The 27,075-nt window shown below is 38.4% G+C and overlaps 1 protein-coding gene across 4 annotated transcripts in view; it reads left to right on the top strand.

The window, feature by feature from the left end:
- RFC1 (replication factor C subunit 1) overlaps nucleotides 1–27,075 on the top strand; it is a 78,618-nt gene that overhangs the window by 13,982 nt on the left and 37,561 nt on the right. For all 4 annotated transcript variants that reach the window (XM_025385787.1, XM_025385790.1, XM_025385789.1 and 1 more), the window contains exons 2-4: nucleotides 2,169–2,297; nucleotides 8,753–8,828; nucleotides 11,717–11,839. In XM_025385787.1, coding sequence (XP_025241572.1) covers nucleotides 2,169–2,297; nucleotides 8,753–8,828; nucleotides 11,717–11,839 — 328 coding nt within the window. The remainder of the gene's footprint in view (nucleotides 1–2,168; nucleotides 2,298–8,752; nucleotides 8,829–11,716; nucleotides 11,840–27,075) is intronic.

Raw genomic sequence — 27,075 nt, 5'->3', positions numbered from 1 at the left:
TCCAGTCTTCTGAGTAGTTGGATTATAGGCGTGTGCCACCATGCCTGGCTAATTTTCAGATTTTTAGTAGAAGTGGGTTTTCACCATGTTGACCAGGCTGGTCTTGAACTGGCCTCAAGTGATTGTTTTGCATCGACCTCCCAAAGTGCTGGGATTACAGGCAAGAGCTACCTTGCCTGACCTTTTAAAAAAATTATTTAACATGCTATGTACCTCAATTATCTGCTTTGTTTATTGGCTTAGCCACAAAGTTACTTGTGTGTGTGTGTGTGTGTGTGTTTCACACTTATTTGGGATTTTTGACATTGTAAGAGTATAACAATTATTGTCAGGATCTAGGAAATAATTGCTAACTTTTCTTAAACTTTACAAAGTACTTTTGTAGGCATTTCTCTCATGCAATAAAGAGAGGTAGGCTATAGGGATAAAAAGTGATAAAAACTGGTGATTACAACTATCAAGAATAGGAAGAGGGAAAATGATACAGGTGGTTCTTAAACCCAGTTCTTTGGAATTCAGATCCTATGTTCTCATTATTTTTTCTTCCTTATACCCTTTTCTATAAGCAGAGATAATGATAAACAGAGTGTTTCAGTAATATAAAGGGATGATAGTTCAGAAATGAGATGAGCGGAAGATTTTTACTGAGCCAGAATTGTGGTAGATGCATAATTAATCCACATAAAGGGTCAGTATTAGTCCCACTTTACTGAGGAGAAAACAGATAATACACAGTAGCTTGCCCAAAATCACACAGGTAGAAAACAGTAGAGCACAGATTTGAATTAAGGCTTCCGATTCTAAGGTCTGTTCCCTTTCCTCTATACCGCAATTTCTTAAACTAAATTTTAGAGAGGTGGGGAAGACTATGCAAAGGTTAGGAAAAGTGATTGATTTTAATTGTAATTAAATACAATTACATTGTAAATGTTTCAGTATGATTAATTTGAATTCTGTGGTTTAACAAGGGGGTGATTAAAGAGCGTATTGTAATAAGCATCAAAGGTTTTTTTTTCTTCAGAATGTTGAACAATCATATAAAGGAAAACAATTAGGTTTTTAGTTGCCAGGAATGATTAGGGTTGTGAGAGTTATTCTTCTTTCAGACTGGAGTATACGTTCCACCGACAAGGATCATATTCTCCAACTTTGTCTTCTCCCCAGTTGTGCCTGGGATGATGGGAAGTGGATGTGGATGTGCATGCATGATCAATAATAAGTAACTGCTACTTGCCTCTTTAGTAACTCTGCTGTCATTAGCAAAAATATCACTTGCTTATTTTGGTCTGTTTTTGGCCTGATTCTGAGAATTTATATTACTTTTCATTAGACCAATTATTCTTTTTTTTTTTTTTTTTTTTTTTTTGGAGATGGAGTCTCGCTATGTCTCCCAGGCAGGCTGGAGTGCAGTGGTGTGACCTGGGCTCACTGCAACCTCTGCCTCCTGGGTTCAAGCAATTCTGCTCCCTCAGACTCCCAAGTAGCTGGAATTACAGGCACCTGTCACCACCATGCCCAGCTAATTTTTTGTGTTTTTAGTAGAGATGGAGTTTTACCATGTTGGCCAGGCTGGTCTCAAACTCCTGACCTCAAGTGACCCACTTGCCTTGGCCTCCCAAAGTGGAGGGATTACAGGCGTGAGCCGTTGTGCCCAGCTGACAAATTATTCTTAACTCAGGTAAAGTTATCAGTTAACTTGTGCACATGAAAAGAAAGCTAGTGTATTCATGGAACTATCTTTTTTTTTTTTTTGGGACGGAGTCTCGGGCTGTGTCACCCAGGCTGGAGTGCAGTGGCGCGATCTCGGCTCACTGCAAGCTCCGCCTCCCAGGTTCACGCCATTCTCCTGCCTCAGCCTCCGAGTAGCTGGGACTACAGGCGCCCGCCACCACGCCCGGCTAGTTTTTTGTATTTTTAGTAGAGACAGGGTTTCACCATGTTAGCCAGGATGGTCTCGATCTCCTGACCTCGTGATCCACCCGCCTCGGCCTCCCAAAGTGCTGGGATTACAGGCTTGAGCCACCGCGCCCGGCCGGAACTATCTTGATAGGGAGAAATTACTCAGGGTAACCCAGTGTGTATATAAAGCTGTCCCATCTTACAATTGAAATTATAATTTTATGCAGTTAATGTTTATTCATGAATCTCCTGGTTTTTTTTGCTTTTAGGACATTCGGAAATTCTTTGGAGTAATACCAAGTGGAAAGAAACTTGTAACTGAAACAGTAAAGAAGAATGAGAAAACAAAGTCTGATGAAGAAACTTTAAAAGCAAAGAAAGGAATAAAGGAAATCAAGGTTAGTTTTCTGGATATAATTTTGCATTGTATGGAATGTAAAATAAGCTCAGTTCTTATACTTTTTTTTTCTTTGAGACGTAGTCTTGCTCTGTTGCCCGGGCTGGAGTGTAGTGACGCGATCTCGGCTCACTGCAAGCTCTGCCTCTCAGGTTCACGCCATTCTCCTGCCTCAGCCTCCTGAGTAGCTGGGACTATAGACACCCGCCACCACGCCTGGCTAATTTTTTGCATATTTAGTAGAGATGGGGTTTCACCGTGTTAGCCACAATGGTCTCGATCTCCTGGCCTTGCAATCCTCCCCCTTTGGCCTCCCAAAGTGCTGGGAGTACAGGCATGAGCCACTGTGCCCAGCCTCAGTTCTTATAGTTCATATCTTGGGAAGCTTCATATCAACTCAGAGGAAGCAGGTTTCAACTCAGAGGAAGAAAAAGAGTAATAAGGCTGTTCGTTCGTTTGTTCTTTCTCTCTCTCTCTCTCCTTTTCTCTTTTCTTTTCTCTTTCCTTTTTTCTTTTCCTCTTCTCTTCTCTTCTCTTCTTTCGACAGGATCTTGCCCTGTTGCCCAGGCTGGAGTGCAGTATCGTGATCACAGCCCACTGCAGCCTCGAACTCCTGGCCTCAAATGATCCTCCTGGCTTTGCCTTCCATGTAGCCAGAACTACAGGTGCTTGCCATTGTGCCTGGCTAATTAAAAAAAATTATTTTTTGATAGAGATGGGGTCTCAATTATGTTAGACAGGCTGGTCTTGAACGCCTGGCCTCAAGTAATCCTCCTGCCCTTGTCTCCCAAGATGTTGTGATTACAGGTGTGAGCCACCATGCCTGGCCACTAATTCTAATTAATGTAACTTACTACATTCATAGCTTGATGTTTTCCTGATGTAGAGATATAACCCCTTTTAGTTGTTAACACTTTGCATTTTAAGAGCAAAGTTTGCTCACAGAGACATGAACCCCTATGCTCAGGTGGATGGTGTGAGATTTCTGGTGACGGAAGGCTTTGGAGGAAAGCTTTATTCTTTCCCCTGTTCTCTATGGGCCTGAGAGAAACTAAGATATAATGTCAATATGGAAAGTAGGCCATGGCTGCAGTAGTGTATTTGAATTAATATTATTTCACTTTATGTAAAGTGTAACCATTTTGCAACTCTGCAAGTCCATCTGCCACCATCACTCCATTCTTCACGCCCTAGTTGTCATATATATTACACCTACATATGTTAATACTGCACAATTCAAGGTAATTTTGCTTTAAAAAGATGTGCATTTTTAAAAAAAATTAAGGCAAAAATTGCTCTTTTAATTTTACGCACGTATTTGCTATTTCTGATGCTGTTCATTTCTCACTGAAGATCTGAGTTTTCATCTAACATCATTTTATTTCAATTTGGAGAATTTTCTTTAGCATTTTTTTGTAGTGTAGGTCTGTTAGTGATAAACCTCTGCTAAGTTTCTGTTAATCTGAAAATGCCTGTATTTTGCCTTCATTCTTGAAGGTTATTTTTGCTGGGTATGGAATTTTGGGTTGACCGTGTTTTAAAAAATTTAAGCCTTTTAAAGATGTTCCACTGTTTTTTGGCTTCCAGTTTGTCTGATGAGATGTCTCCAGTCATTCATATTGTTTTCTCATGTGTGTTGTTTTTCTCATGGTTCATTAAATAATTTTTTAATTTTTGGTTTTCAGCAGTTTGACTATGGCATACCTGAGTGTGGTTTTCTTGTGTTTATCCTGTTTTGGGTTTCTGAGCTTCTTTAATCTGTAAATTTATATCTTTTATCAAAATTGGGAACTTTTTGCTATAATTTCTTTAAATATTTTTGCTGCCTCATTCTCTCTCCTCTTCTTGAACTACAATTACGTAAACATTAAGAGTTTTGATATTATCTCACGGATCATTGAGCCTTGTTCATTTTTATCAGTCTTTTTTTCAGATTGAGTACTTTCTCTTTTTCCGTCTTTAGGTTCATTGATTCTTCTTTTATCTCCAATTTGCTGTTAAGGCTATCTAGTGAATTTTTATTTTATATATTGTATTTTTCAATTCTAGAATTTTCATTTGTTTCTTTTTCATAACTTTAATTTCTCTCTTTTATGTCCTTGAGTGTAATTATAATAGCTGCTTTATTTTTTATTTTTTATTTTGAGACGGAGTTTTGCTCTTGTTGCCCAGTTTGGAGTGCAATGGCATGATCTTGGCTCACCACAACCTTTGCCTCCTGGATTCAAGCGATTCTTCTGCCTCAGCCTCCTGAGTAGCTGGGATTTCAGGCATGCGCCCCCTTGCCCGACTAATTTTGTATTTTTAGGAGAGTTGAGGTTTCTCCATATTGGCCAGGCTGGTCTCAAACTCCCGACTTCAGGTGATCTACCTGCCTCGGCCTCCCAAAGTGCTGGAATTACAGGCATGAGCCACCACGCCCGGCCTAGTAGCTGCTTGAAAATTCTTGTCTGCTAATGCTGACATCTGGGTTATATCAAGATTGGTCTTCATTAAGTGCTTTTTGTCCCGATTCTTTGGGTCATGTGTTAGTTCAGGCCACCATAACAAAATACTGTAAAGTAGATGGTACTGGCTGATTAGGTGTCTGGTGAGGGCCTTTTTCCTGGTTGGTACATGGCTCCCTTCTTGCTGTGTCCTCACATAGTCTCTTCTTAGTGCATTTGGGTGAAGAGAGAGATTGAGCACTCTGGTGGAGAAAGAGAGAGAGAGAGAAATTGAATGAGCACTCTGGTGTCTGTTCTTACAAAATGTGAATCCTGTCAGATCAGAGCCCCACCCTTATGACCTTATTTATCCTTAATTACTTGTTTAGAGATTCCACCTCCAAATATAGCCACCCCGAAGGTTATGGCTTCAACATGTGAATTTTGGGGACACAGACATTCAGGACATAACATTCCATCCATGGCTACTCAAAATTTATGTCCTTCTTGCATGCAAAATACATTCATTCCATCATAACAGCCCCCAAAGTCTTATTTCAGCATCAAGTCTGAAGTCCACAGTCTCATGTAAATATTATCCAAATCAGATATGGGTGATACTTGAGGTATGAATCATCCTGAGGCAAAATTTCTCTCTAGGTGTGAACCTGTGAAACCAGATAAGGAATGTGCTTCTAAAATATGATAGTGGAACAGACATATAGGGTAGACATTACCATTCCAAAGAGGAGAAATCAGAAGGCAGGGAGGGGTGATGGATCCCAAACAAGTCCAAAATCTAGCACGGCAAATTCCATCAGAACTTAAGCCTTGAAAATAATACTCTTTGGCTTGATGCCCTGCCCTCTAGACCCACTGGGTTAGTGGCTCTACCCCCACAACCATAGGCAGCTGTCCTGCTTCTGCAGCTCTGCTGGGCCGTCCTGCCCACAAGGCTTTGGGTGGTGGCTGTCTCATCTGTTGAAACCAAGCTCCATCTTTTGAAGAGGCAGTTCTGATGGTTGATCTCTGAATTGCTTTTGGGACCATTCTTCCCTTTTCTTGAAAAATAGCCCTGTTGTCCTGTCACTGGAATCTCAGAAGTCTGACAGCCTTCTTTCATTTTGTCCTTTCTCCATCCTCTTCAATTCAAACTGACAGTGTTTTTGCTTGTATAATCCCGTAATCTCTTTATCAAGTGATACTCCAGCTACATCCTTGCTATTCTCTTTAGAACATGCTTTTTCTTTTCTTTTCTTTTTTTTGAAACAGTCTTGCTCTGTTGCCCAGACTGGAGTGCAGTGGCGCAATCTCAGCTCACTGCAACCTCCATCTCCCAGATTGAAGTTAATCTCCTGCCTCAGCCTGCTGAGTGGCTGGGACTGTGGTCGCGTGCCACTGTCCAGCTAATTTTTTGTATTTTTGCTAGAGTTGGGGTTTCACCATATTGGCCAGGCTGGTCTCAAACTCCTGACCTCAAGTGATCCGCCTGCCTCGACCTCCCAAAGTGCAGAGATTACAGGTGTGAGTCACCACGTCCGGCCTAGAACATGCTTTATCATTTTTTGAAATATGGACAGGCTGAGAATTTTACAAACCTTCAAGCTCTGGTCCCTTTCTGCTGAACAGTTTCTTCTGTAGTTCATCTTTTCCCTTTTGCATTTGACTACAAGCAGTCAGAAGGACTCAGGCTGCATCTTCAAGATTTTGCTTTGAGATCTCCTCAGCTAAATATGTGATTTCATCGTTCACAAGTTCCATCTTTTACAAAGCACTAGGACCCAACTTGGCCAAGTTCTGTGCCACTTTATAGTAAGAATTGCCTTTCTTCCAATTTCCAATAATCTCTTTCTCATTTCCATGTAAAACCTCACCAGGCTGGCCTTTAACATTCATATTTATACCAGCATTCTGTTCATGATGATATATGCTCTGAGATGAAAGAGGCTTCTTCTCTAGCTCTTCTCTTTTCTTCATCAGCTCTCATTGTTATTACATCTAAAGTTCATATTTCTACCAGCAGTTCCTTCATGGCAGTCTAGGCTTTTTCTACATGCTAGAAGACATCTAGCCTCTACCCAATTCCAAAGTCACTTCTGTATTTTAGGTTTTGTTTTTGTTTGTTTGTTTGTTTTTTTTTTTACAGTAGTACTCCATTTCTTGGTACCAAAATCTGTATTATACAATCAGAGTTCTGTAGAGAAGCAGAAGCAATAGGATGCATGTGTGTATACATAGAGAGATTTATTACCAAGAATTGGTACCCTGATGTTTTAACTGGGAGTCCAAAGGCAGGAAGAAAGTATCCCAGAGATGTCCCCGCTCTAAGGCAGTCAGGCAGGAGGAATTCCCTCTCATTCAGGAGAGGATTAGCCTTTGTTCTTTTCAGACTTTCAGCTGATTGGATGAGACTTAATGCCATCAGGAAGGGCAATATGCTTTACTTAGTCTATTGATTTAAATATTAAGCTCATTCGAAAACATCCTTGCAGAAACACCCAATATGATGTTTGACCAAATATGTAGACATCTTGTGGTTCAGTCAGGTTCACACATAAAATTAACCTCAGCAGGTCACATTTCCTCTTTATTTGTATGTTCTAGTTGTTTTGGATTATCTTGGACATTGTGAATGATACAGTGTAGGAACTTTGGATCCTGTTATATTCCTTCAAAGAGTGTTGATTATTTTGGTTTATCAGGCATTGATCTTGGTGTACTTAAGCTCTAAACTCTTGCCTACCCTGTAATGGGCAGCAGCTGAAATCTTTATTCAATTCTTTTAACCTTAGCTAAGCACTAGGAGTTGTTCCACATATGTATAATTCAGGAGATAGCCAGAGATTTGGGTAAAGTTTACAGGCAGAATTTGGGATTTCTTTCTGTGGCTTTCTCCTTTCCTTGATACCTTCTTCTCTTACTTTTGAGTTGTAGTTGATTCTAACTCTGTCCTTGATCCAGTGGTATATGTAAATTATAATTGCTAATTTGATCCATTTTCTTGCAAGCTAGTTGATTGTTCTTATGTTTTTGAAGTTTTATTGTAATGGATAGGAATAGTTTCTATTTCTACCTTATAATTGATTATAATCAGTTTTTTCACTGTCTGACTTCTTGATGCTTTCTGAGAAAATTTGAATATGTTAGAAATGTGATGTTTAACTATAAAATATAAATAATACCTTTTGCATTGGTTTTATTTAGTATTTTTTTTTTTTTGAGATGGAGTTTCGCTCTTGTTCCCCAGACTGGTGTGCAATGGCGTGATCTTGGCTCACTGCAACCTCTGCCCCCCAGGTTCAAGCGATTCTCCTTCCTCAGCCTCCTGAGTAGCTGGGATTACAGGCATGCACCACCACACCTGTCTAATTTTGTATTTTTAGTCGAGACAGAGTTTCTCCATGTTGGTCAGGCTGGTCTTGAACTCCCAACCTCAGGTGATCCACCTGCCTTGGCCTCCCAAAGTGTTGGTTTTACAGGCATGAGCCACTACGCATGGCCGGTTTTATTTAGTTTCCTAAGGGGCATTGGCAGTGGTAGGCCATTAGCTTAGCATTTATTCCTGTTTCTGTCTTTTCATTTTCAGGAAGCACTTGCCTTGTAATATCTAATATCCTTTTATTCTTTGTTGTATACATAGGTTAGTGTTGAAAGTGGAGCTGAATAATGTTATAGTGTTTTCTGTAATTCTTTTTTTCCCATTGTGGTACAGTTACTGTCTGGCCTATTTTTAGCCAATAAGGGTATATTACTGACAGTTTAGGCTGGAGAATTCTTTGTTGTGGAGGACTAGTCCTATGCATTGTAGGATGTTTAATAGCATCCCTGATCTACTTGTTAGATGACAGTAAACCTCCCTACCCCTATTTGTGACAAGCAAAAATGTTTCTAGACATTGAAAAATGTCTTCTGGTGGGGGGCGGGTATGCAAAATTTCTCCTATTTAAAATGACTGAGCCCAAATCTAACGAGAAAAAAAGGATAGTTATATAGGCTTATTTATGTTCTAATTATACTGTGATGTTTATAGGTAAATAGCTCCCGTAAAGAGGATGACTTCAAACAGAAACAACCAAGCAAGAAAAAGAGGATCATCTATGATTCAGGTAATATTTCTTCTGTGGAGCTTTAAAGTTTTAAGGTTATTGTATATCCCTTAGCACAGCGATGGGTGTGGTGGCTCACGCCTGTAATCCCAGCACTTTGGGAGGCCAAGGCAGGCAGATGACTTGAGGTCGGGAGTTTGAGACCAGCCTGGCCAACATGGTGAAACCCCGTCTCTATTAGAAATACAAAAATTAGCTGGGTGTGGTGGCATGCGCCTGCAATCCCAGCTACTTGGGAGGCTGAGGTATGAGAATTGATTGAACCCCGGAGGCAGAAGTGGCAGTGAGCCAAGATCGCCACTGTACTCCAGTCAGGCTGACAGGAGTGAGACTTTGTCTCCAAAAAAAAGTAAATAAACTATGTTCTGAGACACATAGCTCTCTGAGGTATTAATAAGTGCTGTGAGAAGGGTGCTGTATGCTCAAGTGAAATTTCAAATAATTTTATTATAGAACTTATCAGAACCAAAATCTGTTTGTATTAAAGATTCCTTCAGAAAGTGATAGAGTATGCAGCATTTGTCAAACTTAATTTGGATGTGATATGTGTTTTTATTTAATTTAATTAATTTATTTAGAGACAGTCTTGCCCTGTTGCCCAGGTTGGAATGCAGTGGTATGATCTTGGCTCACTGCAACCTCTGCCTCCCAGGTTCGAGCGATTCTTGCGCTTCGGACACCGCAGTAGCTGGAACTACAGGCGTGCAGCACCATGTCTAGCTAATTTTTGTAATTTTAGTAGAGATGGGGTTTTACCATGTATCCCAGGCTGGTCTCGAACTCCTGGCCTCAAGCAATTCACCTTCCTCGGCCTTTCAAAGTGTTGGGATTGCAGGCATAAGCCTCTGCATCTGGCTGGCCCTGTTATTTTTAAAAATACTTGTATTAATTTCTTTTCCAGTTGAGGTTGTTGGAAGTTAAATTTGAAAAATAGTGCCTTAGAATACTGTTTTTAAAGCAAAAAATCTAAGATTTAATTTTTGTGCCTTATTGAAAGATCTGGCTTTTTTGGGTTGCATTTAAAAAGGAATAAACACAATTTAAAGGCTTTTCTTTGAATGTAATTTTAAAATAGGGAACAAATTTTTTTGCATGCCTTTTATGATGCACAAAATGATGGTAAAATGATGATAGAATTCAGAAAGTTTCAGTTTTTGCTTTTGTGAAGAAGATCTGTCTCTTCTGTTTTATTTTTATGTGATGTGAATTTTTTTTTTTTTTTTTTTGAGACGGAGTTTTGCTCTCTCACCAAGGCTGGAGTGCCGTGGCACTGCTCACTGCAACCTCTGCCTCCTGAGTTCAAGTGATTCTCCTGCATCAGCCTCCCAAGTAGCTGGGATTACAGGTGCCCACCACCATGCCTGGCTAATTTTTGTAGCTTTTAGTAGAAAAGGGATTTCACTATGTTGGCCAGGCTGGTCTTGAACTCCTGACCTCAGGTGATTTTGCCTGCCTCGGCCTTCCAAAGTGTTGGGATTACAGGCGTGAGCCACCGCACCCGGCCTTCTGGTGTGAATTCTTAAAATAAAAAATGTGCCTAAAGAAGCATTTATGGATTGTCAAGATTTTCACAGTACTATCAAAGGTTCTGAATTCTGAAAGTACTTAAGTGTTTACTGTGTGCCTTTTATTGCTCTGTATTGTAAAGAATTTGAAAGAAGTACGTGTTCTTCTTCCCCAGGAGTTTTGTTTGTTGGGAAACTGGAAATGTGTTTGATATAGTTTACTACAGTGTGACAGGATTTATAAATGCGTGGTGCAAGGGAAGAGGAAGGACACTAAAGTTTATGAAACATCTATTTTGTACCAGGCACTATGCCAGGTACTCACACTTTTTTCCTGACTTTTATTTAAGTGCCCTAGGAGATTAGGCTGTGGTAAACAGAATAATGGCCCCAAAAGATATCCACAGCCTAATTCTTAGAACCTGTGACTATATTAGGTTATATGGGAAAGGTAAGTAAAAGTTACAGATGGTGTTAAGATGGCTAATCAGATGACCTTAAAAGTAGGGAGATTAGGTCAGGCGTGGTGGCTCTTGCCTGTAGTCCCAGCACTTTTGGAGGCTGAGGCGGGTGGATCACTTGAGGTCAGTCAGGAGTTCCAGACCAGCCTGGCCAACATAGTAAAACGCCGTCTCTACTAAAAATACAAAAATTAACTGGCGTGGTGGCACGTGCCTGTAGTCCCAGCTGCTGAGGAGTCTGAGGCAGGAGAATCACTTGAACCCGGAAGGCAGAGGTTGCAGTGAGCTGAGATCACTCCACTGCACTCCAGCTTGGGCAACAGAGTGAGACTCTGTCTCAAAAAAGAAAAATAAAATAGGGACATTATGCTGGATTATCTGGGTGGGCTCAGTGTAGTCACAAGGAATAGGGAGGCAGAAAAAGGGTTTCGAGAGTGAGATTAACTGTGGAGGAAGGTTAGAGGATCCAGGGAGATGGCAACATGAGGACTTCCGCTTGATGCTGCTGGCTTTGAAGATGGAGGAAGGGTCCTTGAGCCAGGAAATGCTGGCATCCACTAGAGATTGGAAAAGGCAAATAAAATTCTTTCTTAGAGTATCCAGAAAGGAACATAGCCCTACTGGTACCTTGACTAGGCCAATGAGACCCATATTTACCGTCTGTCTAACCTCCAAAACTGGAAGATAATAAATTTAGTGGCTTAGTTGTTTTAAGCCACTAAGTTTGTGGCCATTTATTATAGCTGGAATAGGAAACTAATACATAGTCTTAACACTGAGTAAAAGTAACCTGTGAGAATTCACAGAAGACATGTGCCTTGAAAAAGACCTTGAGGAATTGGTTCACCATGACTACTTTAAAAATGCACTGTATTATAATAGTTCTTTTCCAAGTTTCATTTTATTTTTCTCTCACATACAGATTCAGAGTCAGAGGAGACGTTGCAGGTAAAAAATGCCAAAAAGCAACCAGAAAAACCGCCAGTATCTTCTAAACCTGGTAAAATTTCACGGCAGGATCCTGTTACATACATTTCAGAAACAGGTAAGGTTGCATTGTGTGTTATGTTCTTGAGTTTTTTGTTGGTGTCTAAATGTACCTCCTTCACTTTGAATGGAATTTCTACTGCCTTTTTGCTTTGTTGAGTTATATTTATCAGGGAAGGCTGGGATCATCTTTGGCATTTCCTGTGGATTAAGGACCAATTACAGGGAAATTGGCTCTTGGAATTTTTTTTAAGTGCTCGTACTGAATCATATAAATTGAAGCTTAATCTTGAATCACATATTAAAATAGTATTGGGTTGTTTTAGAACTACTTTTTTAATGTAAGCTTTTTATCCGGCAGGCCAAAGTCAATAATCTAAGTGTAGAGTGATTACTCACATTTGTGATTTATTATTTAGCACTGATGTTGAATTCCTTGTATTCTCTGGTGACACTGAAAATTAAAGTATTGGGTTTTTTAAAGAAGATTGTTTTGTACTTAAATTTAGTTCTGTTAGTTCTGTTTTAAGAGTAATCAAAGTGCAAAGGACATTTATAAATAATTATGTGCTAATCTGAAATATTTTGTTGTGTAAATAATTGTTTCATGAATACTGTTCTTTTATGTAAGGATCCCAGAGTTATATTGTCATCCTAGAAGAAAAGCTCAGATAAGTTAGTGGTGAAGTCATTTAGATTGTAACATTGTTAACCCTTGGAGGAGACCATAACCAGAATAATACGGGATGATGTACATGAAAGGGCCAGACCCAGTGCCTGACACATTGAGTAGGCAGTCCAAAGGAAAAAATAAAAAGAAAAACCAAGTCCATAGGTGAACTTTGTAAGTTATGTGAAACATTTGCTGATGAAATTGTTCAAAATATTAAAGACAAAGTGTAAGTGATGTGAGCATATTTTTTGGGAAATTTTTCCTAAACTGAGACGTTTCTTTGTTATGGGCAGGTGACTGACTCTTAACTTTCTCGTGCTGTTGCTAAATATCTGCTCAGGCACATTGTGTAAACGAACCCTTAAATTGAGAGGTTCTCCTCTTAGCTCTGGCTACCTTTGTGAAGTTTTGAACATGTGGGAGGGGAGAGTAAGAACAGTATGGTGATAGGTTTATTATGTAACTGAAGGTGGTGTGATTAGGCTTTCCAGTGACACCCTGAAAAACGTCAAAGTTAGTGTGCAGCCAGCCATGGCCTTCAACTGTGGATCAAGGCTGTTGTTATCTGGTGATTTTAAGTAAACAAAAAGGTCAGATAATTTAAGTTCTGATCACAGTTTCTTTCACATTGGACTGTTTATTTCAGACAAGCAATTTTTTTCTTTCTGTATCTAGTCATCCATTAAGATGAGCAATATTTGAATGTTACTTTCTGAAGAGATGTCCAGCTTTTTATCTGAAAACTTTTTATGAACATTAGGCAGTGTTCGTGTCGTTTGCTGGTGGCATATACATGTGAAAGTAAACATTGTCCTCTTGTTTTAGCTAAAAATCTTGGGGTATGATGTACCTATCTAAGGTGGTGTTCAGTATTGCGCGTTATTCTATTTTTTTCTTCGAATTGAGATGTAGGGAAGAAGCTTGCTTTATTATTGCCTGTTTTATCTTTTCATACTTTATTGTTTGAAATGATAGGTGAATGGGAGGAAGATAAGCCTTTTCCTTCATACAAGAGAATGAGACTATTAAAAAAAGTCCATAATAAGATTGGCATAATAAAATCACAAATATATGAGTTTCAAAAAAGAGAAGTAACAGCTTTTTCAAATTAATATTCTACTGGAAAATCCTTGACCTTAAAGTAATACTTTCGTTACTCTTTACTTTAGGCTAGAACCATACTTTTCAATATTGGGTCATAAATATTTTTGTTTTATATTACCAGTATAAGGTTAAATAAAATGTGTGTGTGTGTGTAATAGAATTGGGCATTACCTCATTCCATAAAATAGAATGAGTATTCCCAATATTTGTGTAATAGTTTAAAAGTAAAAATTCTAATCTAAAACTGTATTGTTTATCTAGAGATTGGAGCTTCTTGTGGAAAAGTATCATATGACATGATTCAGTTTAAAAAAACCTGTTGGCCGGGCGCGGTGGCTCAAGCCTGTAATCCCAGCACTTTGGGAGGCCGAGACGGGCGGATCACGAGGTCAGGAGATCGAGACCATCCTGGCTAACACGGTGAAACCCCTTCTCTATTAAGAAATACAAAAAACTAGCCGGGCGAGGTGGCGGGCGCCTGTAGTCCCAGCTACTCGGGAGGCTGAGGCCGGAGAATGGCGTGAACCCGGGAGGTGGAGCTTGCAGTGAGCTGAGATCCGGCCACTGCACTCCAGCCTGGGCGACAGAGCGAGACTCCATCTCAAAAAAAAAAAAAATAAAATAAAAAAACCTGTTAATTCCAAAAGATAGGATTTTTTTTTCATTATTGCATACTATCTTTTCTTATGTTCTGTATTCTGATTTTAAAAACAACCTTTGGTTCTATTGGCATTTTTCTTGTGGCATAGCATGTGTACTGTTTAAAAGCATGGCCTTGGTTAAATCTTTACTTAACTTTCCTTGTGTTTTAGTTTACTTCTATGTAAAATGGAGACATCACTAGTACCTGCATCAGCAGCCTTTTGTGATAGTCAAATGAGATAATTCTTGAAAAGCGTTTAAAATAGGGTCTGACTTAGGATCTAAAATAGTAAATGCTCAATAAGTATTAATTGTTATTCTTATGTTTTGACTCTATTATAAGCCTACATCTGCCTTTAAAGACATTTTGTATTTACTTACTTAGGGCTTTCTATTGATTTTGTAATTGAGCTTTAGAAATTTGGGAATGATATTTGGCTCACTTATGTTATGGATTTGTGTCATCCATTATGGGAACTACTAGTTATTTGTGGCTGTGGAGCACTTGAAATGTACTTAGTCTGAATTGAGAATGCTGTAAATGTGAAATACACACAGATTTCACACAGCAAAGGAAACAGTCAACAAAATGAAATGACAACCTACAGATTGGGACAAAATTTGCAAATCATATATCTGATAAGAGGTTGATATCTAAAATGTGTGAATAATTCATACAATTCAATAGAAAAACAGTCAAATTTAAAAATGGGTAAAGGACCTGAAGAGACATTTCTCCAAAGAATGCGTAAAAGTGGCCAACAGGTATATGAAAAAGTGTTTAATATCATTAATCCTTAGGGAAATGCAAATCAAAACCAGTATGCAATAACACCTCACTCGTTAGGATGGCTATCATTAAAGAATAAAGGGATAACAAATGTTATTCACAGTGTGCAGAAAAGGGAACCTGTACACCATTGGTGGTAATGTAGATTGGTGCAGCCATTATGGAAAACAGCATGGAGGAGCCCAATGGAATTAAAAATAAAACCGCCATGTGACCCAGCAGTCTCTCTTCTGGGCATATACCTAAAGGAAATGAAATCACCACCTCCGAAAGTTATCTGCACTCCCATATTCATTGCAGCATTATGCACAAAGCCAAGATACGGAAACAACCTAAGTGTCAGACGGTGGATGGATGAAGGAATTGTGGTATATGTAATCATGGAATATTATTTGGCTTAAAAAAAAAGGAGGTTCTGTCATTTGCCACAGCATGTATGAACCCGGCAGACATTATGTTAAGTGAAATGTCAGGCACAGAAGGAAGAATATTGCGTGATCTCACTTATAATGCAAACTCTTAAAAAAAAGTCAATAGCGAATGCAACAGTGGTTGCGGGGGTTGAGGAGCACATGGGGAGATATTGATTAGAGATTACAAAGTAGCAGATACATGGGATGAACAAGTCCAGAGATCTAATGTATAACATGAGGACTATAGTTAATAAAGTTGTACTGTATTTGGGATTCCTGCTAAATTAGTACATTTTAGTTGCTCTTGCCACAAAAATAAAATGAGTAACTATGTGAGATGATGGATATGTTAATTTGCTTCACTCTAGTATTTATTTTACTATCTATATATCCCCTAATATCATGTTGTATACTTTAGATATATACAATAAAATTTATTTTAAAAACACAGATTTCAAAGACTTCCTACACAAAAAAGGTAAACTACCTTGTTAATTTTTTGTTATTGATCCCATTTTGAAATGCTAATAATTTGGATCTATTGGGTTAGATAAAATATATGGTTAAAATTAATTTCACTTCTTTCTTTCTACTTTTAAAAATGTGGCTATGAGAAAATTTGAAATTTTATATGTGGCTTGTATTTTATTTCTGTTGCATAGTGCTTTATAAGCAATGAAAAACAGATTTAGGAAAAATGTAGGTTTCAAGTATTTTTGCTTATATTATTATACAGCTAGCTTTTTAGATTATTGTTATACAGATTTTTAGGCTTTCCATTTTGCTCCATGAGAAATATTTTTCATCATCACTTTGATTAGCTCTGTCTTCTACTAGGATTTATTGATTTTTAAAAACTAATTTAACCACATTAATTTCCCAAGTTACAGGAAAAGGAAAGAACTGCTTATAAATATCTTTATAGCCAACTATTGACTCTAGTAAAATGTTCTTCAAGGTTAGTAAAAACCCAAATACTTGTTGTACTGGGTAAATATATTTACTTTTAGCTGTTTAATGAAGTGAGAGACCTTGAGTCTTGTTTGGCGAAGATTGACCTTTTATTATGGTTTCATCAGGGCCTGCTGTTTGATCGAAAATGGTGGGGGTTTTTCCTGCCTTGAATTGTTTGACTGGTAATTTTAATTGTGCACATAATTCCGGAGGCAGTTAGTACTCCTGAAGTTATAATTATTTGAGGAGTGTTAAATGGGAAAAAAATTGGTGATGTTGTGTTCTCTAGGTTACAGGTTACCATGTAATAACAGTGACTTGTGACTTTGGAAAATAGTAGCAGAAAATATTCTTGGCGATGTGTGTAACATTCTCTTTGCTAACTTTTAGAGACGTATAGTTTTGTGCATGGGACAAATAGGTATAGATTCTGTATATGATAGAGAGCTTCTCTTAGATGTTTTCAGGGAAACCTAGAGTGATAAGGGTAGAAAATTTCCTTCAAGTGAGTATTATATTTTTTTGATTATACTTGTTCAAAAATTAATAATACTTTGTACATTAAAATTCTGTATAAAGGAAACTAAATTTAGAATTTTTGAAGATGAGGTATTTAAATTAATATTATTTTAAATTACCTAAGTAAATGTTCCATTCACACACACACACACACACACACACACACACATTTGAGTAGCATCTTTTTTTTTTTTTTTTTTTGAGACGGAGTCTCGCTGTGTCTCCCAGGCTGGAGTGCAGTGGCGTGATCTCGGCTCACTGCAAGCTCTGCCTCCTGGGTTCACGCCATTCTCCCGCCTCAGCCTCCCAAGTAGCTGAGACTACAGGCGCCCGCCACCACACCCGGCTAGTTTTTTGTATTTTTAGTAGAGACGGGGTTTCACCATGTTAGCCGGGATAGTCTCGATCTCCTGACCTCGTGATCCACCCGCCTTGGCCTCCCAAAGTGCTGGGATTACAGGCTTGAGCCACCGCGCCCGGCCGAGTAGCATCTTACTGTAAAATTTCTACAGCTTGCTTTTTCTTTTTTTTTGAGATGGAGTTTCGCTCTTGTTAGGATCTTGGCTCACCGCAACCTCTGCCTCCCAGGTTCAAGTGCATCTCCTACCTCAACCTCCTGAGTAGCTGAGATCACAGGCATGCACCGCCATGCCCGGCTAATGTTGTATTTTTAGTAGAGACGAGCTTTCTCCATGTTGGTCAGGCTGGTCTCGAACTCCCGACCTCAGGTGATCCACCTGCCTCAGCCTCCCAAAGTGCTGGGATTACAGGCGTGAGCCACTGCGCCTGGTCTACAGCTTGCTTTTTCATAACTTAATGCCTTAACCCTCCCTTCTCCCTTCCCTCCCAGTAGAAGAATTGAGTAGATCTTTGGATGTCTCTCGTACACTTAATTTTTTAATGTCATCTAGTTTTATATCTTCTACAAATTTGATAGATTTATCTTTGTGTTTCTTCCTGAATCATTATTAAAATTGTTTAGCATTAAGGGACAAAGTTTTTTTCAAAATTTGCTTTGAATCATCAGCACCCTGGATATAGCTGTTTAGTTTCTTATGTATAGCTGTCTAATTACTTATGAATCTTAGTAATGACTATTATTTTGTATTTCTCTATCTTGCCATAAATCAGTGTTTCTCAACCAAGGGTGATATTGCCTTCTGAGGGACCTTTGGCAATATCTGGAGACAGTTTTGGTTGTCACAACTGGGGGATGCTACAGCATGTAATTGGCAGAGGCCAGGTATGCCACTAAACATCCCACAATGCACAGGACAGAGAGTTACTTGGCTTAAAATGTCAATAACGTGGAGGTTAGAAACCCTGCCTCTTATCAGAAGAGAATTTGGTAGATACTTTGTTTAAGTCCAGATATCGTTTTTAGTATTCATTTCACCTACTAGTCTGATAACTCACAGAGGAAATGAAGGCTTAGGGCTTAGTTTATGCTCAGTGAGACCTTGTCTACTTCAGTTGAGTGCCATTATGTTGCTCCTGACCTGTTCATGATGTTACTGCATAGCATTGTCACTAAATCTGTAATCTTCTGTAGTTCTGTGGTTGTGGATCTGCCTTTCTATTTTTTTGACAATTAGGACTTCATTTCTTTAATCTTCAGGGATTTCTATTTTATGTGATGATTCAAAGGTCACTGATAGTGCTTTAGCAATTTTATCTGCAAATGCACATATTTATGAGAGCTAGATGCTTTCTTATAATCTTTTTTGCTAATTTGTTCTTCAATTCTCTTTTATTAATGTGTATTACGAGACCTGAAAAAAATTAAGTGGCATATGGAGAGGAAGGAGATTTGAAAAGGGCACAGTAAATAATGAGACACTAAAATATTGAGGTTCTGAAGCATCTTTGAAAATGAACAGACTGTTCTGGTGACATGTACTTTGCTGTCAGGCACTTGTGAAATTATGAGGGACATAGAACTGTATTCCAGAATGCCAAGGAAGTAGGATTATGTTATGAAAATATCATTAAGTACTAATAATATACAATACAATATATAATAATAAAATAATATACAAAGTGACTTATATTTGGCTTTGATACTAAGACCAGCACTGTTCTCTCCTCTTGTGTGGGGAAGATGTATGTGAATGGCATTGGGGAAATTGCATTGCAGAATCACTCCCTTAGCTCTGTGGCCAGGCAGGTTTCCTTCTATTGCCCGTTTTATGCCTTAGAATTGTAAGAAGCTTTGGGTAATGGATCTGTGGCAACTACCCAGGCCTTTCCCCCACTTTTTCTTATTCAGGCATTTCAGTGGACTCGGTACCCGTGTGGTGGATAACATCACATTGCAAGCCAGTACTTTTTTCTCTTATTTATTATTACTCAGCTACCTCACTAGACTCCATGAATTATAAAATAAGGTTTATTTTAAAAATATAACTGACTCTATTTGATTCTAAGAGGATTCATTTGTAGTGAATCATGAGATCTCTGGTTTCTTGATTGAAGATGAGCAATCTTAGAAGTTTTATTTTATGCCGATATGTATAGAATGTCTGATTTACCATATAAATGGGCAAAAGTGGTATGTTTAGTTTCTCTTCCATCCACTTAATTTAACCAATATTTATTGAAGGCTTGGCTCATATATGAACCTTTTTCTGTCTCTAAAACCAAAATGATGGTTTAGATTTTTGACTCATGGAAATATTGAAAAGAAGCTTTATAGAAAAAGAGTTTGAACAGTTTGATTCATTTTTTAGTTTTTGACTTGTTGCTAAATAAATTATTTTTAGTCCCTGTAACTGGATCTCTTCATTAATTTGCTTTTTGTGTATTCTAGACCAAAGAAAAGAAAATCACAGAATTAGAATTCAGAGATCTGTTTGGAAAGGCCAGATTCTCAGCAGTATGAATTCCAGAATTAGATTTTTTTCCTTCTTGCCTTATAAATAGATTTTTATATGGACCCCCACATTTTTTATTTCTTTTGTTATTCTTCTAAATAAATGAATGTATCTAACTCAGAATGTCAAAGCAATCTTCTCTCCCACGCAGTTCCTCTGCTGTGTGTAGGATAATATGATAATGCTAGTTTGCTTGGTTGTTGGTACCGCATTTGAGGTTATGTTGCCTATAAATACAAATAAATGGTGTTTTTACAAGAAGACAGATATCCTAGAGGGAAAATCTAAGTGTTCAATTGTTCGTGATTTTCAACCAGTTCTCCTCAATTTGACTTAGATCTGTTTATCATTATTTTATTGTAAGTTTCTGGGGAGAAGAGAACATGGTTTGCCTTTGGCTTCCAATGAGGCGGAATCCAATTTAAGCTTATTAGAAAACAAGAACAAATGTTAAAAAAGAATAACTACAACTTTATTTGGAATGTTTCATCTCTACACACTGTGTAGGATTGTAAAATATTTATTTTACTTGAGGATCCTCACAGCAACACCTGTTAAGTCACTGTCTGTTGGAAGCAGCTAGTTGTAACCTTGGCCTGTGTTGTCTTCTTTCCATAATATATTGGTATAGCCTTTAAAATGTTAAAGGCAAAGGAACTTTAAGACAACTAGTTGAGAAGTCATAGTAGAGAAACAGTAGGACTGCTTGTTCTTCAAGTTTTCTGGTTTCATCAAGGCAAGATGACAGTGTTTTCAGATATGCCTGTGGCTTATAGGATACCATATTTATTTATAAAATAAATATGAAATCCTTTATATTTGTGAGAAATATCTCAATGCTTAGGATCATGAATTTGCTTTTTTTTTTTTTAAATGTTATTCTCATAACTGTAAGGAGTATGGGGAAATTGACAAATCAGGGGGTACTAAATAGGTATTAAAGCAAGGGAGCCAGTCCTTGAGAATTAGCCTCCCTTTTTCTTTTCATAATTGTGTTTTACTGGAGTTATTCGTACTTTCCGAGGGACTTAGAGAGCTGTTTATTTTGTAGTTAACAGAGAAAAGGAGCCTTATTTGCAATTTTTGTTTATCCCAATGAAAACATACTTAAAGTATCTTGTAGAACACTCCCATATTTTTTCTTTGGAGATCCATGTGTAATTAAATTTTCTCAGAAATTATAAAAATGTTTATAAACTTATGCCCGTGTTTAGCTATAGCACAATTTTTTGATCTATAGCTTAAAGACATTGTTCAATTCAAATTCATGTATTCAGAGAACGGCTCTGTTACCCTCCACTATTGTACAGAGACTGGTAGAGGAGGCTCATGACAAGAACCTCCCTTTTTAGGGGTGATGTTTATACCTATAACATTAGGGTGCACATAAAAGAACAGAGTGATGCATTTTGTTTTTTTGACAGCTTAATTTTGCTCTTTTCATGAGTTTTTTTTTGTTTTTTTCAGTCTTGAAATTTGGGCTTAATATTTCATGGCTTCATGAGTCCATTGTATAGTTAGACCATAATTTATATAAATATTTTCCCGATTTCAAGCATGTCAGTTGCTTACACTTCTTATGCTCCTAATAGTGTGATGACTAGACTAAATTTATATGTAAATATTTGTCATCACCTCTGAGTATCTCCAAGAGTTACTATGCTAAAGGAGATGAATGAACTTCTTTAAGGTTCTGGGTGTGTTCTACCAAATTACTTTCTAGAAAAGTCACACTAATTTACACTTTTATAATTAGTGTTTTTATTAGTACAAACTCATATTTTCATCAATATTGTGTATAATATTAAAAAATCTATATGGCTACCCATAGAGTCATAAAATTGTAGAGGGGAAAATCTTAAGAGTTTGTTTGGGCCGGGCGCGGTGGCTCAAGCCTGTAATCCCAGCACTTTGGGAGGCCGAGACGTGCGGATCACGAGGTCAGGAGATCGAGACCATCCTGGCTAACATGGTGAAACCCCGTCTCTACTAAAAAAAAAAAAAATATGAAAAACTAGCCGGGCGAGGTGGCGGGTGCCTGTAGTCCCAGCTACTCGGGAGGCTGAGGCAGGAGAATGGCGTGAACCTGGGAGACGGAGCTTGCAGTGAGCCCAGATCGCGCCACTGCACTCCAGCCTGGGCGACAGAGTGAGACTCTGTCTCAAAAAAAAAAAAAAAAAAAAAAAGTGTGTTTGGTCCAACATTTTACAGAAGACCACAGTGAAACCCTGATGACTAATTAAAATAAAAATGGTAAGTCAAACTTAGGTTAGAATTTTAGTTTTCTAGACTTCTGGTTCAGTATTGTTTTTCCCAGAGAATACTACTTTTATTTATTGAATGGCTGTAACATGGCTAGGTGCTACACTGGGCACTTAGCGTTTAAAATTTTGTCTTATTTTATTTTAGTTTAGTTTAGTTTAGTTTATTTGTAGAGATGGGGTCTTGCTCTTTTGCCCAGGCTGGTCTTGAACTCCTGGGCTCAAGTGATCATTCTGTCTTGGTTTCTCAAAGTGCTGGGATTATAGGCATGGGCTACCATGTCCGGCCCTTTAAGAAAAATTTAATCTTCCCAGTAACCTAAATGTTGAGTGGCTTGAAACTGTTTTACTATTTATAGAGAAGGGGACGTAAGGAAGAAATAAGAGCAGTCTTCAGATGCTGGATGTGGAAAAAGTAGATAAACTTTTTCTCCCTGGTCAGCGGATAGATTAAGGAAAGAGGTGGAATTCACAGGGAAGTATTTTGACTTAATATAAGGAAAAACTTTCTTAAGGAGTATAGTATTTTGCTATTCACTAAAGAAAGAAGGTGAATTAGCGTTGCTCGATTTTGAAAGTATTTAAGTCTAGTCTATTTTTTTTGTTAGAAATGTGGAAAATGGGGTCTCTGTATTGAATAAGGAGGTAGGACTAGTTGACTAAAGATAATTTATTTTACAGTTCTTGGCATGTAGTTTAATGCTCAATAAAAACTTATTAATAGTAAATTAAAAGATACCATGAAGTCTGTGAAGCCAGCAACAGAATAGCAGAGATGCTGATAAATAATGAACAGAAGTAAGCAAAGAAGAGTGGAGAGGAGATAGAAACTAAAGCACTGACTCTGAAAGCTAAGGGGTCAGAGAGTTCTAGGATGTAGTCAATTTGTTGTAAAACATTAGATGGAGAAAAGGGTGTATTAGTCCGTTTTCACGCTGCTAATGAAGACATACCCGAGACTGAGCAATTTATGAAAGAAAGGTTTATTGGACTTACAGTTCCATGTGGCTGGGGACCTCACAATCATGGTGGAAGGGGAAAGACACGTCTCACGTGTCAGCAGACAAGACATCAGATCTCATGAGACTTATTCACTATCATGAGAACAGCACAGGAAAGACCTGTCCCCATGATTCATTCACCTTTCTCAGGATCCCTCCCATAACATGTGGGAATTCAGGATGAGATTTGGGTTAGGGACACAGCCAAACCATATCAAATGGTGTGAAGAAAACATGAAAATTACCCATATTTCCCTAATCAGAGATAAACATTGTTAATGTTTATTGATTCTTTTCAGATTTTAGAATGTGAATTTAAAAATTATGTATATATCTAGAGATAAACAGGGTCATTAAACATACTGTTATGTCATCTGCTTTTGCCACCTAATAAACCTGAATATATTTCTGTGAGTAAATATGGATATTTGTTATAATTTTTATTGCTGTACAGATTTTGTTACATGGTTGAATATACATATTAATAGATATTTAGGTTATTTGTTTTCCCATATTATAAACAATACTCACATCTCTCTGTTCATACTGCCATTATTATAGTTGAGGCCATCTTTGCCTACATGGTCACTTACTTTCTGACTTCCCCTTTTCTTGCCCTATTGCAACCTGCTCTCCATAGTAGTTGATCTCACCCACTCAGCTATGGGGTTTTCTGTCATACTGCTTATAAGCATGGCGAGGTGTAGTGGAAATGGAATGTTAGTATTTTTGGCATTTTTACGGTGGTGGGAAACTAGTAGAGCACCATCATTTCAGAGATAATTTAAGTTTGTTCTTTCTCCATTAAGGGACTCCCTCTTGCCCAGAAGTACAGTTGTTTAACTTAAAGCAAATAAAGATTATAGAATTTAATAAGATAAGAAATTTGACATATTTGGGTATAACTGGCCAGCTGTCAAGTATAAAAACTTTGAGTTTCTATAATACCATGATCGTTGTGTTATTATTTTAGAGAAAAGGAAAGGACTTTGAGATTATATTCTCAATGGTTAGTTACTAGGACTATTATGGGTGATCCACATGGCTATTATAAATGGAATGGTGATGTTACCTAGCCTTTTGCAAAGCCTTTTTCCTGTCTGACAAAGAGGCAGAGAAAAACCGGTAGTTAGGTAGGGAGAACAGATATTTGAATGACTGAACCTAGTCTGTTGACTCTCTGTAATGTATGGTTGAACTGAAATCTGTTAATTGTATCAGACCTTGGATGTGCTTTAGAAAGAGTTATGGATAAATTTTTAATTAAGACTTGATGGTGGATTGACTATAGTTGAAGACAAATGAAACAAATATGTTTTAATTTAAGTCTTTCAGTTGCAAACACTTTAGTGTAAGCAAAATGGGGGAATTTATTCGGAGCCTGCTAACTTTTCTCACTGAATGTAGAAATAAACATTTTGCACCTTGGTTTGTACATACTGGTTCAACAAATCAAGGATAAAGTTGGCCACACCTTGCTCAAGTGCTCTCTCCTGGTCTAGTTGATTGTGGTCAAGAGTGTGGAGCCATCTGATGGATATATCTGTGGTTTTTGGAGGCCCTTTGGAGGGTGGGGTGAACTGTAAATTATTAGAGAAAATGTGCTTGTAGTGAAGGGCAGTGGCTACTACGTGCTTGTTTTAAATAGTGGGTTATTTTTAGTAATCAGAAACCTGTAAGAGTTATGTGTTGCAAAATTTATAGTTTCTTTTTTTTTTTTTTTTTTTGAGACGGAGTCTCGCGCTGTCACCCAGGCTGGAGTGCAGTGGCCGGATCTCAGCTCACTGCAAGCTCCGCCTCCCGGGTTCAGGCCATTCTCCTGCCTCCGCCTCCCGAGTAGCTGGGACTACAGGCGTCCGCCACCCCGGCTGGCTAGTTTTTTGTATTTTTTAGTAGAGACGGGGTTTCACCGTGTTAACCAGGATGGTCTCGATCTCCTGACCTCGTGATCCGCCCGTCTCGGCCTCCCAAAGTGCTGGGATTACAGGCTTGAGCCACCGTGCCCGGCCTTATAGTTTCTTTTTAATATAAATATAGTAATTAGAAGGTAAGGCTAAATCCTTTTAATTTTTACGTATCATTAGATACTTTCATGTTTGAAATGGCAGCCACCTAAGGATAACACAGGGCCTGGGACATAAGGCCTTGAGCAAATGTTCATAGTTGAATGAGGGAGCAGTTGAGAGGACATAAGAGCCACTCATATGTGGCTTTGCATACCAAATTTATAAAGTAAACCGTTCCCCATCCCCACCATGACCTAGTCTTCATGGTTGTCTTTTATTTAAAAAAAAAGGTTTTTTTTCTTCTTTTTTGAGAGGGAGTCTCACTCTCGCCCAGGCTGGAGTGCAGTGGTGCAATCTCAGTTCACTGTAACCTCCGCCTCCCAGTTCAAGTGATTCTCCTGCCTCAAAACGCCCAAGTAGCTGGGATTACAGGCACATTCCACCATGCTCGGCTAATTTTTGTGTTTTTAGTAGAGACGGGGTCTCACCATGTTGGCCAAGCTGGTCTTGAACTCCTGACCTCAAACGATCTGCCCATCTGGGCCTCTCAGAATGCTGGGATTACAGGTGTGAGCCACTGCACCTAGCCTGTTTTCAATTTTATTAAAAAAAATTTTTTTAGAGATAGGTTGGAGTGCAGTGGTACAATTGAGGCTTACTGCAGCCTCCATCTCTTGGGCTCAAGCAATCCTCATCCTACCTTAGCCTTCTGAGTAACTGGGGCTACAGGCATGCACCACCATGCCCAGCTTAATTTTTTTTTTTTTTTTTTTTTTTTGAGATAGAGTCTTGCTCTGTCTCCCAGGCTGGAGTGCAGAAGCACTATTTCAGCTCACTGCACCCTCTGCCTCTGCCTCCGGAGTAGCTGGGACTACAGGCGTGCACCATTCTGCCCGGCTAAGTTTTGTAATTTTAGTAGAGATGGGGTTTCACGATGTTGACCAGGCTGGTGTCAAACTCCTGACCTCAAGTGATCCCCAGCTAATTTTTTTTGGTAGAGATAGTCTCATTATGTTGCCCAGGCTGATCTTGAATTCCTGGGCTCAAGCAGTCCTCCGCCTCAGCCTCCCAAGGTACTGGAATGACAGGTTTATGCTACCGTCCCTGACTTCATGTTTGTCTCTTAGATTTTCATTTTTATTGGATTTCTTTTGTTAATAGGCCAAATTGAAAAGCTTTATTTTATTTTTATTTTTTGTGAATCACTGAAGCAAACAAATTTATTGACACCCTTTTGAGGTACATTTTTGGAGCTTCTAATTATCTAAACATTGTCATGAATGCTTAAAAAGATGTGTAGGGAAACTTTTTAAAAGATGTTTTGTGGGAACTTTTTAGAAAAAGAAAATGTAACAAAGAGTTTATGGTCTTAAATGAATGGTTAGATATCAGTAGATGGTTCACCTGCAATATATAGCTAGAACTTGACAACTTACCACCTCTGCAAATACCACCATAGTCCAAGCCTCCCGCATCTCATCTGGAACTGCAGTAGCTTTCTAAATGGTCTCCCTGCATTTACTTTCCCCCCTCTTCTGTGTGTTCTTCAAAGGACAGGCCTTAAGTTGGGTCACAAACTATGCTCAAAATTCTCCAGTGGATTCCCATTCTATAATAAAGACTAAAATTATTCCTACTGCCTAGAAAGTCCTCCAGGATTTGGCCCCTACCTCTTTCACTCGAACTCTTCTGGCACGCCTCCGCATTGTGCTACAGCCACATTCAACTCCAGGCACACTCCCATCTCGGCTTTTCCCTTTGTAGTTTTAACTGCCCGAATATTCTTGCCTGAGGTATCTTCATTTCAGGCCTCTGTCAAAGTGTTGTTTATCAAAGAGGCATTCCCTGACTACCTTATCTAAAGAGTATCCTTCATCACTCTTTAATTCTTTCACCCTGTTTCACCCTGTTTTACTTTTTATTCATAGAACATTTAACTTGACAATGTGTATTTGTTTATTTGTGTATCTGTTTCCTCTTCTAGACTTCAAGTTCCATGAGGGCAGGAATTTTGTCTTTTTTATTCACTGCTGTATCTTAAGTGCCTGGTACATAATG

This window comes from Theropithecus gelada, chromosome 5, assembly GCF_003255815.1.
Source record: "Theropithecus gelada isolate Dixy chromosome 5, Tgel_1.0, whole genome shotgun sequence".
Taxonomy (NCBI): domain Eukaryota; kingdom Metazoa; phylum Chordata; class Mammalia; order Primates; family Cercopithecidae; genus Theropithecus; species Theropithecus gelada.
This window is presented reverse-complemented; position numbering and strand designations above follow the sequence as displayed.